Source organism: Patella vulgata, chromosome 3 (genome assembly GCF_932274485.2).
Source record: "Patella vulgata chromosome 3, xgPatVulg1.2, whole genome shotgun sequence".
NCBI lineage: Eukaryota > Metazoa > Mollusca > Gastropoda > Patellidae > Patella > Patella vulgata.
In genome coordinates, this window is record NC_065881.2 from 4,725,551 (window position 1) to 4,740,248 (window position 14,698).

A 14,698-nucleotide genomic window follows, 5' to 3' on the forward strand; every position below is an offset into this window, starting at 1 on the left:
TGACATGCACAGGTCAAGAAAAGGATCATCAAACTCTCCAGACAAGTTCAAATAGCTAACGATTTTTTTTTGTATTTTTATATTCAGTAATTCTCCATATTTCATCTTTACATTTTTTTATTTTTCCAGGTATAAAATGAAAACAAAAATTAACAGTAGCCTAAAGTTGAGGGAAACACTATATGGTACCGGTAATTAATATACTCCAGAAAGCTGCCATCGAAAAATGAGAAAATTTTCCTCGACCCGTGACATTTTTACTGGCTATCCGCCTCGTTGAACCGTGTACGATACTTGACACTGGCGGGGATAATTTGTTTATTGATGGTTCTGTTCAAACAAATAATTATACGTTGACTAATTATACCGGAATTTGAACGTTTTCACCTGGATTATTTATTGTTGATAATATCGTGAAGTGCAACCCCGGAAGATAACTCCATACATACATGGTTAACCAAAAACATTATATAATACTATATAAATTCCCAACAAAGGGGAAGTGAAGAAACTTGGTGTATAGTTTCATTATATCAATACCTTGACTAAGTTCGATAATGAGTATTTTCGATTTAAGCAACTCCATAAAGATAAACTCGGTGTTGATGTTGATGTTAGTGGGTCACGTGAAAACATCTATGTTACCAGGTATTTACACAGTATTACTAGACCAACTACCCAACCAGTATTGACAGAGAGTGTGAAATGGGGTTTGAAGGTCCAATCGACACAAACTTGGTCATTTCGGGACTAACACATGGTTCAATTTTATTTCAATATTTCGCTTTCGCGTAGGGGTCTTTAGCAGTGGGCGGAAACCGGGGGACTCGGAGAAAACCCACGAGGTTCGACAGGCGATCCTACTCCTTGCTACTTACAACCGGGGAATCGAAACCACGCCAGTGGACTCAATGACAAACCTTAAGATGGAGCGCGTCACGACGAACTGATTCACGACGAGGTGATTCAGTAAGTAAGACGTTGGATTGCAAACCAGGCAAAGACATTGTCTAGTTGTTCGCATTGGACCCGTGTAAACGCATGTGAGGACGTAAAAAAATTCGGAGTCTGATGGAATTCTAAATTTAAGTAGGCCGTAGCCTAGTCGGTCCAGACAATTAGGACGTTAAACACTATTTCATTTTGTAGTGACGATTCAAGACAAACATATATAATTATATACGGTTTATGGAGCGGTTTTATCCCAAAATCCATAAAGTTTATAGGTATTAACTCTATATCAATTATGACTTTTGTAGCACCATGGGCCTTCTGTCAGACGTGGAGAGCGGGCCATTGATTCCGGTCGCCACAATGTCATCTACGTACGATCCATGCATCTTTTCGTACTACATATCTTAGTAGCCTTGTGATCGTCTAGAATTTGTCTCTAGCTGTCTTTACTTCTGCTTCACATTGCGTATTTACTTCTTACTCTTTTCTTAAGAAGTTTGTCTTCTCAGTAGTTATAACAATGCAACAGTTCGTTTTTTCATTTTATATACCATATTATAGCCGGATACATTGGATACAAGCATAATAGATTACAATAATAAAGTCATTCTCTCAAACCTCATTCAGCCAGACTCGTTGGGCAAGTCTGCTGATAGAACCTGCTACATCTTTTCCCTTCTGAATCAAGCTGCTGTCTAGGAACTCAGATCGTAAACTCTCCGGAATCTAATGAAAGTCTGACTTAAAAGTTTACTATTATAGGGCTCGTGCATATCACGCACAAAAAGCCTGTTCATGGCCCTGAACCTGTGCAATTTCTGATATGATTGGTTAAATTAAGCCAAATGATGCAATTAGAATATTTCCACTCACGTGTAATCTCGTGGTATTTTATTGACACATTCCACCAGCTATGTTTTGGTTCTGTAACTCTTTTTATGTGTCAACCCGTCAGTTATTAACTAAGTTGATTTAAGTACAATTCTACATATATGTAAATCTACCAACTTGCCAAAGGTATTAATTAATGAAATATACTGCCACCATTAATTTCATGAGCAAAACTTTTAGCAATATTAATACACTTTCGGCCATGCAATAATTCTATGTTTGTCAATTTTCATGGTTATATCTATTGTATCTGCTCATATATTTCAGATTCTTTATTCGAATGGAAAAATACAACAAATCCTGTGATCAATACTATACGTAAAAGAATTGCCCTGGAGTGGATATATCAATCTAAAGTACCTGTCAACAGCATGGTCTTTACACGCTTTAGAAACAGCTCTGACATTAAAGTAAGGTCATTCAATTTAATGGAATTAAATCATTATTACATACTGATCATAAGAAATAGCATGTATATGAGTAAATAAATTGTCAGTGTAGATGTCATTGGTAGATATGTGTAAATGGTTGTATGTTTAAATGATTGCAGGTTCCTGTTGGAAAATGGACAAGGGAAGAAGGATTTAAACCGGATCTCTTCATATCAACTGTATTGACCCTTATTACAGTTCCCATAAATGGAACGAAGGAGACCAAAGTATCTTTAATACTAGAAAATCCTATCCATATAGACTACGACCGCCAGTACAACTGTCAGGTGAACGTCGGCGATCCAGTACAAAGGGATAGTTTTTCAATTGAATTAAGAGCGCTGAGTAAGTAACAGTACTTTAGTCTAATAATTTTAAAGTATGGTACATTTAGATTATGCTTGAGTACGTGAGTATCTAAATGACTCATATTAATGCAAATGTATTTTCCAGGACCAAACTGGACACATTCTGAAGATGAAACATATGCTACCTTGGAAGATGTTACATTTATGTGGGAATACAAGTATCCTTATCAAGCAGTTGCCGTGTTTATAAGACGCGAAAATAGCAATGGAAGTGAACAGGTGAACTTTAATTTACATTTAATTAATATCCCAGATACATTCTATGTTATGTAAGGTGTTAAAGGGTCTGGCGGGATGAAAATGTTCAGAATGTGTTTAATTAGAAATTGTATGCAATTTACAATTCTCATTACTACCGTCTCTATCTTATGTGTGATTAGAGAAATCACATCAGTGATTATGAAGCCTCTTTTATCATATGTGTAATTAGGGATATCACATAGGAAGCTAGGTGGTCTATGAAGCAGTGTTAACATGGGTATCAAACAGGTGTTGATCAGTGTCCATTCCGAAGGGGTACATGTTTTTGGCACATAGTTAAGAAAATAAGTGCTTGTTAATTTTTCCATCGGATAGGACCCTTTTCATTTATCAGTCACAGCTGTGTAGTAAATATATTTTATTCAAACAAAATGTCGTTCAGTGCAGCAAGACCTGTGTTAACGTTTCACAGAAAAGGTGATCCATGATGTCCTCATTCCTTAGTTTGCAATTATTAACTTATTTTACCGACCAGTAAATAAATAGGCACATTGGTTCTCTATGTGGCCTATAATGCCCTTCGTAAAAGTCGTACGTTGACAAGTGATCAGAATTTTTAATGTTTTTGAAGGTTGAGGTAGGATATTGGTACCAGAGGAAATTTAATGATCTGGATCAGTTTATCAATAGAGTGATGCTTACAAAAACAACAAATAAAGATAAAACTGGTGAGGAGATCAGTCTAACATTGATAAACGTCTCAGTAGATGATTTTGGGTGGCAGTATGTCTGTCAGTTAACACTGGGTGATGGGGAGCAACTATTAACAAGAACACTATTAAAAGGTACAGTACACATTATTATAGTTATTTATGTTATTGATATTGGATATATAATTGTTAAAGAGAATAGTGTAAATACCGGAATTAGTGTAGTTGATATTTATAGCAGTCTTTTTTATTTTATGGGTGGTGCCGGGGTAAGGTGGGTTATTTCGTTTATTCATTTAATATCACTTGTTGAATTTTATCATTTTATTTAATAGCAGAAGTGGAGCGAATTACTGTAACGCCTAGAACAGATTCACGAGCATCCACAGCTACCAGATCACCAGTTGGTTACAGTACAATTATAGTTGTTATTGTCACATCTATTATCTCTCATATCTCACAGTACTAGTAAGTACTTGTTGCTACTTGTTATTGTCACATCCATTATCTCTCATATCTCACAGTACTAGTAAGTACTTGTTACTACTTGTTATTGTCACCCCTATTATCTCACAGGACTAGTAAGAACAAATAATACTATTGTAAATTTTACCTTTTTGTTGGTTCTACTGATGCAGCTAAACCTTTCGACATTGTAAATGAAATGCTGTTCATTATTTGATGAATGCCCTTTGGCTCGTTATTCAGGATTAACCAATAACGAGCCAACACGTTATTAGGGATTAGGCAGTAAAACGACCAACCTACCTTGCATAGGACCATTCCCTCGCCGTAGGGTAAATGAACGTTGGGTGGCCAACTAGCAAGAAGACCACCATTTGTCAAGCGAATAAGGTGTTTGCTGGCGTGCACGGGACAGTCCTCTCCCGCACTCACCTGGGTTTTTTTGTCGAATAACGAGCCAACTTTACGTTGCCATAAACTGATGTTTTTATCGTCAAAAGGTGGTGACTTGTATACTGTAGATGACACTAACGGCATTTTACTACTCCACGCTTGTCGTTACGGTACAAATGAAATCGTTAAATTTTTGGTTAATGAACTGATATTGCTGTATGTCTCAGTTTAACCCTGTCGATAAACTGTGGTTATAATCGTCATATGGTGGTGACTTGTATAAAGTAGATGGCTTTCACCACAGCTGTAACTACTCCAAGCTTTTCATAAAGGTACAACTGAAATGGTGTTGGTTAATGAATTTGAATTAAGGCTAGAGAGAGAGAGAGAAAAATGGGGTTTAACGTCCACTCGACACAAACTAGGCCATTTCGGGACTAACATGGTTTAATTTTATTTACATAATTCGCTTGCGCGTAGGGGTCTGTAGCTGTGGGAGGAAACCGGAGGACCCGGAGAAAACCCACGAGGTTGGACAGGCGACCCTACAAATTAAGGCCAGAGACCAGCAGTACGTTGTTATGAGTCTGAGATTAATCCTGTCGATAAACTGACGTTTTTAAAATCAAAAAGTGGTGACTTTTATAGTAAATATAGCCCTAACCGTAATTTACTACACAACGCTTGTGTGGATGGTACCACTGGAATGGTTATGTTTTGGGTTAATGAGGTGCAATTAGAATTATCTGATTGTAGAACTATATTATATATCTATAGCCCAGGCTGTTAGTTTATCTGTAAACTCTGCAAGAAATATTGGTGTTATTTTTGACAAAACTGTAAAAACTGCGAGATGATACACCGCGCGGGAACTAATCAGTCTTTAACAACAAATAAAATGAGCTCAGATAGTTCTGCGAGCAACGGGTGGGTACCCATTATATACCATGTTTAAACTAATAAAGGGATGGGCGCATAATCTCTACGTACTCCAGACAGATTCGGTAGAATCCCAATTAAACTTCACTAGGTAAGTTCGTTTAATTTTTTAATTCTACCTCACTGTCCTACGTCACTCCGAGATTAAGCGAGATCTTTAAAGCCTGAGATCATTTTAACCCGTCATAGAAATAAATAAAGTTACATATTGTTAATTAACAATTAACTTTACGTTAACAATGACTAAGCAAAATCATGTGATACAATCTTTTTCTTATAATATCTCACAAATGTATTTTCAGATTTCCATTCAATTGTATTTAAAATCGTTTGAATACTCACACTATTACTTAAAGCTTTCGATGATGATGCTGATCTTGTTGAATGAGCTGAAAAAAATTTCAAATCAATTCCAGAATCTTTCAAGACCAATTTGGTCCATCTACTTAAAGTATCCCTAGAAATAGGTTTAAAAGTTGCCCAACTCAACAACAATTTCGTCTCATCTTTTCTATTACTTTCAGTTTTAGATAAATATTCTTTCAATTTTTCCACAACACACAATGATTTATCCTCAGAAAATGCTGGAAATGTTACTTGAGACAAGTGTGATCTTGGTTTACTGGTTTAAAGTAAATCACCTATTCTAAATGAAACACTATTATCATTTAAATCCATATTCCGCGAATCAAAACACATTATAGTCTGACCTCTCTGGCATGACAAAAGTAAAAATAACATTACCATTTTTAATGTTAATTGTTTTAAACATAAATAATGCAATGGATACCACTGTTTAATAAATTTCAATACAATAGAAGCATCCCAAATAACTTTATTTTTGGGTAAACTAGGTCTCTGATTAAACACCCCCTTTAAAAATCTACAAATTAAAAAGTGTTTACCAATAGCTTCTTGGTTACTTAAACTAATAGCAGACACAGCAGACCTTGCTGTATTAATACTGCTATACCCCATATGGCATTATCAGAACCACTTCTGCATTGTCTTGTTCCATTTTTTTTGCAAAATTCGACCAATCAGGCTGAAAGGAGGGAATATATATGACAAATTAAAGTTGTGCCAATTAATACTAAAAGCATTTATGACAAATGCATCAGGGTCCGGTCTCCAGCTGACATAATTATCTAACTGTTTATTAACCCTTGTAGCAAATAAATCAATTGAAAAAATTCCGAATGTAGATTTTTCTTTCTCAAAAATTATTTTATCTAGCATCCATTCAGTTTCACTTTTATACTTTCTTGATTCTCTATCTTCAACAGTATTCAAACTACCTTGAATATGACAAGCTGTCATGTTCTCTACACCATGACCAAATATCTCTCGTCAATGTATTCAAATCTGATTTGGTGCTACCCATTTTATTAATACAAGCTACAGCTGTAGTATTGTCAGTTAATAATTTTACATGAATGAATCTTTTGTTTTTACAAAATATAATTAAACTAATTTTAGCAGCTAACAGTTCAAGATAATTAATATGTTTTTCCCTTTCAGCTGAAGACCAAAGACCACCAGTGGAAATGCCATTACATGTTCCACCCCAGCCTGACATTGATGAATCAGTTTTAATCTCTAAATCATCAGGCCTTGTCGAGACAGGTTTAAAAACCTAATCAATATTTTCAGTCCACCATGTAATATCTTGTTTAATAATCTCATTAGTAAGAAATCTGGCCTCATAATTACCATAATTCTCAACCAAGGCATTATTTTTACACAAGCTAAAACATTGTCTTTACAATCGGAATAGATGTCACCTTGCTGTAAGCTGTCATCGATATACGATATCGCGTTAAATCCTTGCTTTCTAAGCTCGGATAAAACAGGCTTCATAATCTTAGTGAAAATCCTTGGTGCATCAGAATAACCCTGAGGCAAAACTCTGAATTCGTATAAATTACTTTCATGCTGAAATCTGAAAAACTTTCTGTCCTTTTCATTCAATAAAAGACTATAATAACCATCTTTAAAATCTACTGAAGTAAAGTAACAATTCCTTTTCATCAACCAAATAGCATCTTTCAATGTGTCCATTTTAAAGTGTATATGATTGACTGATTCATTAAATCTTTTTAAATTTAAAATAGTTCTATAAGAGATACTATCAGATTTCTGTCTCAAGAAAATGTTTGATAAAAATTGATCATGAACAGGGTCCACTTCAGTAATGATCTGTTTTGATTTCGTTTTTCCATTTCATTCCTCATGACGACCTTTTCATGAGCATTAAACATGATAGGCCTAGGTGGATAAAAGTGTCTTAGAAAATCCACTAAATTTGCAGATACACCCTCAATAAGATTCAAAATCCAGGGATCTGAAGTAATAGTATGCCAAGTACCCAAAGAAACAGAAAGTTTTCCAGCAATGAAATTGTCAACAGTATTGAAACTATCTCTTAAAGGAGAGTGGGTTATATTACCTTGACCACTTACATGTACTTGATCTAAATTAATACCATTTCTATTAAAATTATCTATTTGCTGGAGCTTGTGGACTGTGTCTCTGTTTTCTTTTTGCAATAAATCTTGCTTGGAACTCTGTTTGACCCCTTGTAATTGTTCTGAATGTAAGGAGAGGCCTTTTTTAGTTTGAGTTCCTGTTGTAATGATTCTGTCCCCTCCTGTACTCGTTTTTTGAATATCTATTCTGAGTATTGTGTACTTCCCCAGTTAATTTGTGTACATCAGCCAAGTCCTTCGCCTGTTTGGAAAGGTCAAGAACAAATAACTTCTCATTAGATGAAGAAGGATTATTTCTTGAACACAACTGAGTAAATTTATCGTTTAGATGTGGCCTTATGTCGTCCTTTCTGCGTTGTGTTATTTCACAATAAACAGCCGTCAATAATCTAAATATATCTGACATAAGTTCAAAACACTGTTTGGCATCTAATTGTTCCTTATTTATGTTAGTCTTGTATGCCTCATTCATAAGTTGAACTGTTGGAATAATACTTTTAACTACAAATGTTTGACATTTTTGTAAATGTAAATCATTTGATTTGACATTTGTAGGCAGAGATCAACAAATTTCTTCATTGACCTTTGGTACAACAACATTTTTACAATTACTTGGACGAGAATATTTGTCACAAATTTCTTTAATTTTTATATAAGATAGATTGGAGCAAATCATACCATTATCCACAATGTCAGCTAAATTCTGTGAAATTTCTGAACTACATTCACAAGATAAATTGAAAAACTCTGACAGATCACTCAATGTTGGGTCCGGATCCATATTCCTGTCAACCCCATCATTTTCATTATCTTTTAACACACAGCTCCTATCATCATCCATGAGGTGATCCAATTCATCACCCCCCTCCCCTTCCGTTTCTGATTCACTCATGTCATGGATTTTCCGTCTTTTAGAGTCAGGGGACGAACCGTAACATTCAAGTAATGGCCGAAAGCCACCCATCATGGCGTCTTTGAACCCGTCAAACATCATTTTCATTGAATCCATTTGCATTTTATGCTTGGTAGATATCATATTAGAAATGTTTACTTCATTATTATTAGTCATTTGACCTAGTTTGCTCGTGTCAAACTGTCTGCAGTTAGCTGAGGAAGGCCTATTGGCATGTTGCCAGAAGTTTTCACTCTACTTCATGTTGAAGTTTTAGCTGCATTATATTCAGAGTCTGTGACTAAATTAGACCGTTTTCTTCCCCTAGAAGATTTATTTCATATGGAAATGTTGTCATCGTTATCTACAATAGAGCCTGTGGCTTTAGATTGATCGTGTGGAATTTCAGATACATGTGACGAGATTTTGTTTTTAACACAATACGCCATGTTGATGTTGTCCTTATTTGATATGTCCATTACACAACCAAGAAAATTTTTAACTGATACAAATCTTGGAGATATGTAAAAAGGTTATGCCTAAACCGACAAAAAAAACTATTTAAAATAAAGTCGATTATGTTGAAATGGAAATGGAACTAAGAGCTCTCACTAAACAACCTTTCCCTTCAAGCGCCAAGTGTATGATGATTAGTTCCCGAGCGGTGTATCATCTGGCTTAATCTCGGAGTGACGTAGGACAGTGAGGTAGAACTCGTGTTTTCCTTTATTGTTCGTCACTTCTGATTGTTGAAACCTTTATTGCGCATCTATCGTAGCAAAGATCTCTGTGTTAAAATTATATTTGGAATGTGTTTAACCAGTTCTATCACATATGTGATAATAACTGACACCAGTATTGTCCTTTAAGACTCTGTACAAGATGCGAATTGCATGCATGTAAAAGGGACGGTTGGAGGTCAGCTGAGCTAAAAGTAGGAGAAAACCTTAGTAGACATTTTCTAAAATCATTCCTACCTATCAACTACAAACTGAGTGTGCTACTAAGTGAATTGCAATATATTCCAATGGGGTTTGACATCTTGCCAACACAGTCAGGTTATTTTGAGATTTTCCACAAACTAAACGACTTAACACACTGACAGGTGAGAACCCAATAAAAACGAAATCTCTGTAAAATGAACAACGTAACCAAGATAAAAATGAAGACAGCACATTTAGTGATATTAACCAGACAAGCATGTTAATATGTAACGGCTCCCTTCAAATCTGAATATCCTTTTGTTCAACTCTCGCTCAAATAGTAAAAATGCACCAAATATAATAACACACACAAGTGGAAAAACGTTAGATAAACATAAGGACATCCCAGACAAACTAGTGGATATGAGAAAGACAAACACGAGGACATGAGTGACATAGCATAGGCAACCAAGGAATAAATATCAAGTAAATGCATTATATCATAACGCATGTCATATGTACATTTATATATAATTTAAAAGTCTGAATTTAAAAAGGCTTGGATATCGCAGACTGTTTTATACGTGTATAATGTAATATAGCGATTTTTAATAGGTGAATCCCTTGTCAGTGATGTAATACCAAGAAGAATATCTAGTCGTTCGGATGACACGAAAACCGAACTCCTGTGTACACAATGGCGTGCACGTAAAAGATCCCTTGCTAGTTGGAATTCGATATTCGGAGCAGACCAGTAGGGCATTAAACTTCATTTCATTTCATTTCCTTGGCAATTAGAATTCGATATAATAGTAGGATTAAGCAGAGCTGTCTGGGCAAAATTCCCTCAAAGCAGAACAGTAGGGTGTTAAACCCCATTTCAATTTCCCTCCGTGTCAGTAAAGGAGAGTTAACTCTATGTCTTAAAAAACAGTTTTAATAACCCCCCCCCCGTTCCCGTCCGCGTCCCTGTCCCCGTCACACACACACACACACACACACACATTTCGCCCCTTGCTCATCACCACCACTAAAGGGAGGGGGTGTACCCGCTCCTTCACAGCAGGTTTGGATGGGCTGTATAAACGAACAAGTTTATCATTAAATAATGCACAAAGTTATACAGCTTAAAACATCGGTTGAGACGTGTTCGATTTTCCATTAGCTGAGAGGATGTCAAAATACTATTAAGCATTTTGGATTAACAGGGTGTAAATTTTCGTACTCAAATTGATTAATAAACATTTAAGAATACGGAATCAACGGCAGATAATCTTCTGGATTCGAATTAGGATTGGAAATAAACCAATTAAAGGATTAAAGCTAAGATTAAAGATGGTACCGACTTGATTGGGCCATATACGATTTATATCATTTTCAGGCATTCAGCTATTAAAAATCTCTTAAATGACTACAATTATATTTAAAATTAATATTAAAATGACTTTATATTATAATAGTTATATTATGTATAAATACAGATTTAAATGTATTTATATTATAATAGTAATATCATGTATATATAAATACAGATTTAAATGTTATTCGCACATATCGGTCGGTAACTTCTTCAATTATGATTCCCGATTGTATCACAAATCACGTTTTAGCTTGTGAACCCTCTAGAGGTACCAATTTTTATCCGAATTTAAGCACTATTCACATATATCACCATTAGTAAAAATCGGACATAAAACTGCCCGACAATATGGCTACTCCTCGTACAATGGAAGACCAAACAGCTCTTTATTCAGTGTTCTTAGTCCTTATTTCTTAATTCATAGTCCCTAATTCTTATTTCTTCATTTGTTGTCGTATTTCGACATTTGTACACTAAAATTAACATTTGCATCTTAAAATCAATATTTGTTTTACAAATCAGACCCTTGTCAAATCAGACATTTGTCATATCAGATTTGTAAAATGTATTTTAATTGTATTTCAATATAAAGATAAAATTTATTTTAGAAAATCAAAAATTAGCCTATATTTACATTTCATCAGAGAAATACATCGAAAAAGAAATCTGGTACAACAAATTTCTAAATACAAATCTCCAAATACAAATCTTGCAAAATGTTTTTCCAAAAACATTTCTCTCGAGCCGGAATATTATGACGACATGAGCGGAAATCAACCTTGCATACATTAAGTCACCATACAAAAAATGTAAATATGATTATGTAAATCATTTTCTTGCACATTTGTGTTACATACCTTGAAAAAAGAACAAATTTGAAATGTATCAAATGAGCGTGGGGGCGGGGGGGTATTTAACGTCAAAACTTTTTTTTGACAGATTTTGGTTAAACTTAAAATACATGTGTACGTTTATATCCCATCGATATATTGGACCGTAACTTCGTGATGGCCCCTAATTGTAATTACCCCATAAGAACCTGTCCGATCAAATGACCGATCACTGTACGCAAGGAGGGCGAGAGAGATAGAGAGAGAGGGACACACACACCCAGACACACACACACACAAACTAGGTCACTTAATGACTAAGATATGGTTCAATTTCATTTCACTCAATCGCATGGACGTAGGGTTCTTTAGCAGTGGGAGGAAATCGGGGGACCCGGAGAAAACCGACGAGGTTGGAAGGCGATCCTACTCCTTGTTACGTACATGAGAGACCTAAGCCACTAGACCACCCAAACCCCCTGTACGCAAATAGTATAAAAGTATGTAATGGGGATCTTAGAGTACATGGACCCTAGTTTGCTAGTTATTATATTTATCTAATAAAGAGACTCGGTAGCCCATTGACTAGGGCGTTCGTTCGCTTTCATGAAGGTCTCGGGATTTACGAAAGACCTAGTCGTTAGGATGAGAAGATACAAACCCGAGGTCCCGAGTCTATCTTAGCGTGCACGCAAAACACCTCCGACAGTTGAAAATACAATTGTTGTCCAGTCACCATTTCCCTGACGGGCCGGTTCATTTATCTAGTATACTTTATGCACATGAAACAGGGGTTTACCGTCCTACCGTCCTGCATCGACTGGGCGAATGAAGACGGGCACATACATATAAGCCATACAGTGTGCTACGGACAGTGGAGCTATGGTCTACTCTTATTTCGAACTCGCAAGGGTTCCTTTACGTGTACGCCAATTGTACCCCCGATCGACTAGACATTGTCCCTGTCAAGCTTTCCGAGACTTCATAGTTGGCGATCCAGAGTCTTACCAACTGAACCATCGCAGCATCTATATAGCATACACACCTGTTACGCTGTATTGAGATTTAAATAAAAACATTATTACCAAAATTCATAAAATGTTATTTTGACTGCTCATTATACGTGTATGGGCATATATGTTTTAGATCCACGGCGAGCAAGAGGTGTTAAAGTAGGTCCTACAGAACCGTAGCAAAATCACGACACTGGCATTGGCTAACAAATAAATACGTCAATAGGCTAAGGATTCTCAAATAACAAGTAGACGTCTTCTCCCTACAACGTGTTACTGGGTGATTATTAACGAGCATCACCCGTGACTATGTATAATTAACCTCGTGGATTTTATTCACGTTCGTTAAGGGCATGCAGGTTAAAAATATATATATACTTTATGATAGTCTCGAAATGTCACAGTTTGTTACAATAGAAGCTGTGATGATAGAACGGTCAGGCTACTAGACTATTGACACTAATGTCATGAAAAGAACCCTTTTAGGTCTAGTTTTTACATGTCCAGGGGAACAACTGTGAGACTGATAAGGCATGTGTGGCCAGTCCTTCAGAAACCATGATATGCCCATTGTGTGTTTTTTTTATACTAATGTTAATAATAGAATGCATCTATATTATGAAATTAAAAGAAATAAAACATTTTTTTTAAAAAAAAACCCAGCTTATATGTACAATTCAAGAACTCGATCATCAATACGCTTAGCGACGCGGTTAGAACGGTACCATTTATTTACAAAAGAATATAATTACACTAAATGCATGAAACTATATACTTTATTATGATATATACAGTGCAGTATACAATTTGATATCATATATCATATGCTAGATTTATTTATCCATATGCGGTTTTCTCTAACTGCTAAAGACCCGTACGCGCAAGCGAATTATTGAAATAAAATTGAACCATGTGTTAATCCCGAAATGTCCTAGTTTGTGTCTAGTGGACGTTAAACCCCATTTCTCTCAGTCTCTTTAGTGTTAGACATAACCGGGGTTCTTTAGACGACTATATGATGTAGCGGTTTCCCCGAGTCTAGCCACGCTGGTTAGACTTTTACAGGAGTTGTTTTGAGAGAAAGGTGTTCATGTTAAGTAGTGTAATGTAATCTATGCTTGTAACCTATGTATGCAGAGGTTAATATAAAACTATAATCAGGAAACTCTGGTATTTGTTGTTCCTGTTAATCAGTCATACTTCAATTCCACATATTTCGTTAAGAATCACAGTGATTCCTAAAACAAATTCACGGCCATCAAGATAATTCAGATGTTGGATTTTTTAATTGACAACATCTTTGTTGAATTTGGAAGGGAAATATATCAGCAAGTGGTTGGCATTCCCATGGGCACCAACTGTGCACCTTTGCTTGCTGATCTGTTTCTCTATTCGTACGAAGCCGATTACATACAGACGCTCGTAAAAACTAATAAACGATCAGTCAGACTTTTTAATTTCACTTATCGATATATCGATGACGTTTTATCACTTAATAATCCTAAATTTAGTGATTATGTAGAATACATATATCCTGATGAGCTCGAAATTAAAAACACCACTGACAGTGACAATTACGCTTCCTACTTGGATCTGCGTCTCGATTTTGACAATTGCCATACACTGAGTGTTAAATTGTACGATAAACGTGATGACTTTGACTTTCCGATTGTTAACTTTCCATTTATTAGTAGTAACATTCCAATATCAGCTTGTTCCTTTTATTCTGATTTTTTAAGTAGATCGAGGCATTTGTCATCTAAGCGTCAACTACAGGGATACTTGCGCACTAAACTTATTAAAACCTTTAAAAAGTTTTATGGCCGTCATATTGATTTG

The 14,698-nt window shown here is 35.7% G+C and overlaps 1 protein-coding gene and 1 long non-coding RNA gene across 5 annotated transcripts in view; one reads left to right on the top strand and one right to left on the bottom strand.

Moving 5' to 3' along the window:
- LOC126814842 (uncharacterized) overlaps positions 1–14,698 on the bottom strand; it is an 83,052-nt gene that overhangs the window by 64,174 nt on the left and 4,180 nt on the right. The window lies entirely within an intron of this gene.
- The window catches only part of LOC126814832 (uncharacterized), a 29,588-nt gene that overhangs the window by 12,337 nt on the left and 2,553 nt on the right, over positions 1–14,698 (top strand). For 2 of the 4 annotated variants that reach the window (XM_050540225.2, XM_050540223.2), the window contains exons 2-7: positions 130–648; positions 2,113–2,255; positions 2,396–2,621; positions 2,730–2,863; positions 3,477–3,690; positions 3,891–4,023. In XM_050540225.2, coding sequence (XP_050396182.1) covers positions 558–648; positions 2,113–2,255; positions 2,396–2,621; positions 2,730–2,863; positions 3,477–3,690; positions 3,891–4,023 — 941 coding nt within the window. In that variant the 5' untranslated portion in view covers positions 130–557. Of the gene's footprint in view, positions 1–129; positions 649–2,112; positions 2,256–2,395; positions 2,622–2,729; positions 2,864–3,476; positions 3,691–3,890; positions 4,760–14,698 lie in introns of those variants that run through there. The other 2 variants (XM_050540226.2, XM_050540224.2) reach the window with 2 other exon arrangements.